Here is a 6368-nt window from a genome sequence, read left to right on the forward strand (position 1 = left end):
TGGGCTTAAAAAACTTAACTAAACAAAATCTTTGAAAATAGAATTCTGTATCTAATGTTCTGCAAATATGGCGAAGATAGTGATGATGTCAGAAGGATCAAAATCAGCGATTGGCTTATATGTTTATATTTGTTAGCAGTACTAAAAGAATTTGTTAGACCGTACATGTAAAACTTCAAAACACTATCTATTATATGTCCACGTTAGCGATTGGTTGAATCACACTGTCCAGTTTTTGTTAACGATATTATCAGAATTTTGTTAGACCGCACGGTCTCGCGGTCTTACTTTGTTAGTTATATAAGAAGACTAAAAAACCTAATATATTTCTTATATTAAAAGCTAAAAGGTATAGGATGGGGTGGTATGTTGGTGTACAATGAGGTGACATCTAAAGTGACAAGGCGGGTTTCCGGAGGAAGAGGGTTCATGGATTCCATTTTGCGAAGATAATCTGTAGTGTCTTGAATGTGAGAAGGAAGATTTTCTACATGAGATCTTAAATGAAAGTCTACAAATTCCGAGATTTGCTCAGTCGGGTGGCCGTTGGCGGATACAATGGGTCTACCAGGGTTGTTAACCTTGTGTATTTTAGGAAGAAGATACAATCGACCAGGCTTGGCGTTCTCTGGTTTTAAATATCCAATTGTATCCTCATCTATGTGACCGTCATTGTGCATGGTTTGTAACGCAGTAATAATTTTGGAACTAAACTCGGAAGTAGGGTCATAGTCAAGTTTCTTATAAAACCTCTCATCAGAGAGCTGACGCTCTGCTTCCGCGATGTAGTTGGCTTTGTCTATTATCACCACGGCACTTCCCTTGTCTGCTGGTTTTATAGCAATATCATTTCGGTTTCTCAGCGATTGTATGGCTTTTTTCTCGTCAGAAGAGGTGTTATAAAACGACGAGGAGTACTTGTTGCTGGCTAGATGAACAACATCCGATTTGATTTTGTCAATAATATCTTCCAGTGTAGCAGATTTGCTGGGCTTTGAAATCCATGAACTCTTCTTTTTAAAATGCGGAATTATGATTTCGTCCTCCGAGTTGGACGTGTCTGTGTCTTCCTCATTATCCTCCTCTTTAATATATATATTATATATATATTGTGCTTTTTCATATTCTTATTCAGATTATTTTCACAAATTTTCTATCTTGATATTAGCCTGATGTAAAAATATCATGTAGCCTAGCTTTTGGTAAGATCAACTAATGATTGTAAGGGTCTGGTGAATGAATACTATTGACTCGGGAAGTTGTCTGAATATTAAAAAAGAAGATGTGGTCTGATTGCAAATGAGACAACTCTCCACAAGAGAACAAAATGACACACAAATTAACAACTATAGGTCACCGTACGACCTTCAACAACGAGCAAAGCGCATACCGCATAGTCGGCTATAAAAGGCCCCGAAATGACAATGTAAACCAATTCAAACGAGAAAACTATAACGGTCTTATTTATGTAAAGGATCTTACTTGGTAAAGATATGTAATGTATTAACCGATCTTCTGGTGGCGGTGATTTTTCTGAAATGATTAAAACATTTAGCACCGAAGGATGGCAGGGGATGTAGCCTTATGTACGAGCTGTTTGCACGTGTCCATTCTTGCTAAACAAGTCCATTTATAGAATACGTACACCTCTCATTGTCAATCAAAAGCATTGGGTTCTGCCGGACAAAATAAATCTTGGTAATCGTATTTCCTAACTCCAGGCTTTTATTGGTTTTATTTGTTTAGTCCCTCTGGCCATGTTATTCCTCCCCGGGGATCTAAACGTAATTGATCATAATTGAACATGAAAAGCTCCGAACCCCAACACATTAATTTGAACCATAACTTCAAAATAATTATGGATTCCATTGAGGACTACACCAGATGATGGGCTAAACGAGAAGAAGTTGAACTGCACACTTTGTCAGAATGGGTCAAAACAAGGCTACCTAAGCTTCACAAAATTCCGTACAAACAACGGTACATTGCCGGCTCATCTGCATGTTCGACAAAAGAATTACCATTAGATCAGAGACATGTATACTAATATGTATATATATGTCTCTGATTAGATTGACCAAAATTCTGTTCGCAGTGAAAGAGGGTCTTCAGAAATACTGTGAAACCGTGCTTACTCGCGTAGTGGTATTAACCATATGAGGATTCTAAAAAAACTATAAAGAACTTATAGATAATTTTAAATCTCGATCTTTTTCTGAAATTGGTTCTATCAAACCTTTGATTTTTCAACCCTGTATGCCACCATTCCCTATATGAAATTGAAAAATCGTTTAAAAGAAATAATTCAAAATACTTTCAACATAAAAACGGTAGCATAGGCTATACATTCATTACTTTGGGATACCATACGACATATTTTGTTAATAGGGAACAAAACAGTAAAACATGTTACACAGAGGAACAAGTGATCAGTTTGTTGGAGTTTCTTATTGACAAGATATTTGTTGAATTTGCAGGTACACTTTTTCAACGAATTTTATACATTCCGTTATTGTGATATTGTAAAACATTTTTGTATTCTTGCCTTTCATTTCAGCTAATGCGCTTTGTCTATATGCCTTTTTTTATGTTTCTATGATACATATATGACGTGGCTCTGTACTTATGCATCCCGTCATTGTGTTCTTGTACTATGGTCAATTTGTGTATTTTTGTTTCAATTTTTGTTAATATTCTTGCTCTATATACCATTTTGTGCTTCCTTGGTACAATGTTTGTATCGTCGTTTGTTTTTTTGTTACACTTCAGTGTTTCTGTTGTTTCGCTGTTTTCCTCTTATAGTTGATTTGATTACCTCTGTTTTATTTAGTTGGTAACCGGATTTGTTTTCTCTGGATCGATTTATGACTTTTGAATAGCGGTATACTCTTGAATTGAATTTTACTGTGAGTATTGTTATACGTTTACTTTTCTACATTGCCGGCAAGAGATATTAGGCGGGGGGGGGTTGAGATATATATAAAAAAAAAACATGTTTAACCCCGCCGCATTTTGCGCCTGTCCCAAGTCATGAGTCTCTGCCCTTTGTTAGTCTTGTTTGATTTTTAATTTTAGTTTCTTGTGTATAATTTGGAGTTAAGTATGACGTCCATTATCACTGAACTAGTATATATATTTGTTTAGGGGCCAACTGAAGGACGCCTCCAGGTGCGGGAGTTTCTCGCTGCATTGAAGACCTATTGGTGACCTTCTGCTGTTGTCTGTTCCATGGTGGGGTTGTTGTCTCTTTGACACATTCCCCATTTCGATTCTCAATTTTATACTACTGTTGCCTTTTTATTACACATTTGTTAGTTTTAAAAGTGATTAAGATAATAGCACAATGTTGACCCCTATTTTTGACATGTTTACCTTATATGTCTTTGTTTTGTTTACACATCGTTGTCATAGGCGTGGATTAAAGATTCCAAGAATTTTAAATGACGTGTTGTTTGTTATGTTACACTTTCATTATTTGTTCTTCTTTGGGACACACTGTGGTTGTAACAAGGGTTATGATTGGCCATACTCTATTTGTGTCATTCTTAAGTCTTAATTTATGGTGATTGTAGTTTGTTGCTGTCTGCGTTATCAGTTATTATTTTATTGTTTAAATTTTAACAAGAATGAGGCCGTTGTATTTCCCGTTTGCAATTGTGTTACATTTTTCGATTCATGTCCTTTAATAGCTAACTATGGATATACGATATTGGTGCACTCATTGTTTAGCTGACTATAGATATATATACGATATGGGTGTACTCATTGCAGTGATATTTGCTTATATATATTTATCCACATAATTTGGTCTCTGGTTGATAGTTGTCTTATTGACAATCGTATACGAAATCTCATATTTTTTATGCACATTGAACCTACTGTTCCGTCATTTGATTTAAAGAACATATCTAACTGAAGTATGTCTTTATTTTTGAAAGAAAATATAGAATACAATTGAAAATATGAAACTTTTGCACATAAAATTCAGCTATACCACTTCTTCTAAATAAAAAAAAAGATTTAAGCAGTTTCACAGTTCTAAGTTATTGTTTGAAACAGTGTCTACGTTTCTACTTTGGTCATTTTTAAGAAACAAAATTGGGCCCATTGTGACACAGTCAGTAATGATTAAATATATTTATTACGTAATTACAAAGGCAAGAATGTTTCTAAAGTTCAAATGTTCGAATGTTCACAAACTGTCTTTAAAGTTGAATTGTTCGAATGTTCAATATCTCACACGGGCACGTGATCGTATAGTATAACTGTTCGTTCATGTTAGAGTACTTCGGATATTAAGCACATGAGTTCCAGCCTACCCACGAGGGGGGAGACCTTGGCGGAATCTCCGGTACCAATCTGTCCTAATCTAATTCTCGTCTAATCGAATTTGTCCTTGAAGTCCATTGAGAGATCTTATATAGTCCAGTGGTCCTTACAAACGGTCCATAGCTGTAGGCCGGTTACGTAGTCGTCTGGTTATTGAGTAATCACTAGTCTGTGGTTAATTGTCAAACTATGAAATTAACCCCTGACGGATACATGTTATTTCACAGTAGACATGGTCATTTATTGGCTTCAGGGTATTGTTACACAATTGTGTAACACCATTATTTTACTTGTAACTAGATAACATGGAATACGCGTGTAAAGGATCGATTTTTTTTGAACATTTTTCATTCAATACCATCACTCTTGAATTAGCGTTATTATCTCCTTTTATCCAGTTCTATTTTTCGTTCGTGTGAAAAGAAATTGGAAATGGACACCACCTCAATGGAAGCTACGTCACTGGTTCAGCAATATTGTATCTCCAACACTGCATGATAATGAGCGTGATGATAACTTACAACTTTGAATTGTATGCGACTGTCATACAAGTGAGAGGTTTAGCCAGCCGTACAACCAGGTTTGATCCAGAGGCGGATTTAGGGGAGGGGGGCCCGGCCCCCCCCTTTTTGGGAAAAATTTGGTTGCTTATATAGGGAATCATTGAAGCGTTACTGGAGCGGGCCCCCTCTTAGGTCAGTCAGTGGGCCCCCACTTATGTAAATTTCTGGATCCGCCACTGTAAGTAAGTAAGTAAGTAATTTTTATTGGTTTAAAATCCAAAATTACAGGATTGATACCAAGACAATACAAATTTGTTATACACAAACATACAAACATATATATAAGTTTGTACGATCACGGAAAATAATTGAATTAAATTGGATTAAAAAATTACAGACAGTTTACCCTCTCGGTCTAAATGATAATATCATGAGAATTGGTAATATATCTAGAACCAATTCCGTTAACATTTTGGATATAGTTTCTAAAACTGTTCGTAAAAAACGTTCTCACGGTCGTAGAACAAATCGCAATCAAAGAAAATTTCGGGCCAATCATACCAATATTTCGGACCTAATTTCTATTACAAAAAACAACGGCAGACATTATCTGTTAACAAAACTCTGTTCGTTACCGGTTAATAAGTTAAATAAAATTTTGGAGGATTGCAACACAATTTCATATAGCAGTCACAAGTATGAAATTGTTCAAATTATTATGGCATATTGTTATTCTAAATTATTTCCCAAAATTGATCGCCCTGAAGATCATAAAAAACATTTTATTAAAATTAAGTATGTCAATAAAGGCTTTGATTTTGTAAATATTGCCGGTATATTTAACGACCATTCTGTTAAAGAACAAATTCCTGGATATTTTGACAATACTGAGCTACCTCTTATTTGTTATATATACAAGAAATCTACCCGGAAATTTGTGTTTAATTATAGTCAATTGTGTAAAGATGTTAATATCAGTGAAAATACACCTACTTCATGTAATTACAGTAATTCCGATTATATTTATGGACCCATTTCCCATGTTATAACAGGAGATCTTAACATCGTTCAAGACTGAGAGTTAAAATCATTCCTCAGTAAAGGACCTAAATATCGTCCCCCGTCAATTATTAATTGGAATGAGTGTCGTAATATCATCCACGACTCACTCCATACTTACTGTATGAAATGGATAAAACGGGAAAAAGCTGACAAAAAAATCTTTGGACTCTTTTTTTAATTCAGTAATGAAGATAGTTGATATACGTATTCAACATTTTAAAGAACATTTTACTATAAACAATAACCACAAAAAACCTATTTCTCGTATCAAACATAAACTAAAAGAACTAGCCAAGGAATTTGTTTTTGTTCCGGCCGATAAAGCTGCTAATAATATTATTATTGTTTGACGTAAATTTTACATTGAGGTTCTGAAAAAGGAAATCACCAATTCACCAACATTCCAACTGACTCCATTTTCAGAAAACGAAATCTGTAACAAACATAAACTTTTAGCCACCGCTTTACAAGCAG

At 34.9% G+C, this 6368-nt stretch overlaps 1 protein-coding gene across 1 annotated transcript; it reads right to left on the reverse strand.

Moving 5' to 3' along the window:
* Positions 1-335: 335 nt before the first annotated feature.
* LOC139525002 (uncharacterized) lies at positions 336-1759 on the reverse strand. The gene is made up of 2 exons (XM_071320177.1): positions 1717-1759; positions 336-1084 (listed from the first exon to the last, which is right to left on the reverse strand). The coding sequence occupies exons 1-2, from the start codon at positions 1757-1759 to the stop codon at positions 336-338; spliced, it is 792 nt and encodes a 263-aa protein (XP_071176278.1).
* Between the last annotated feature and the right edge of the window lie 4609 nt (positions 1760-6368).

This window comes from Mytilus edulis, chromosome 5 (genome assembly GCF_963676685.1).
Source record: "Mytilus edulis chromosome 5, xbMytEdul2.2, whole genome shotgun sequence".
Taxonomy (NCBI): Eukaryota; Metazoa; Mollusca; class Bivalvia; order Mytilida; family Mytilidae; genus Mytilus; species Mytilus edulis.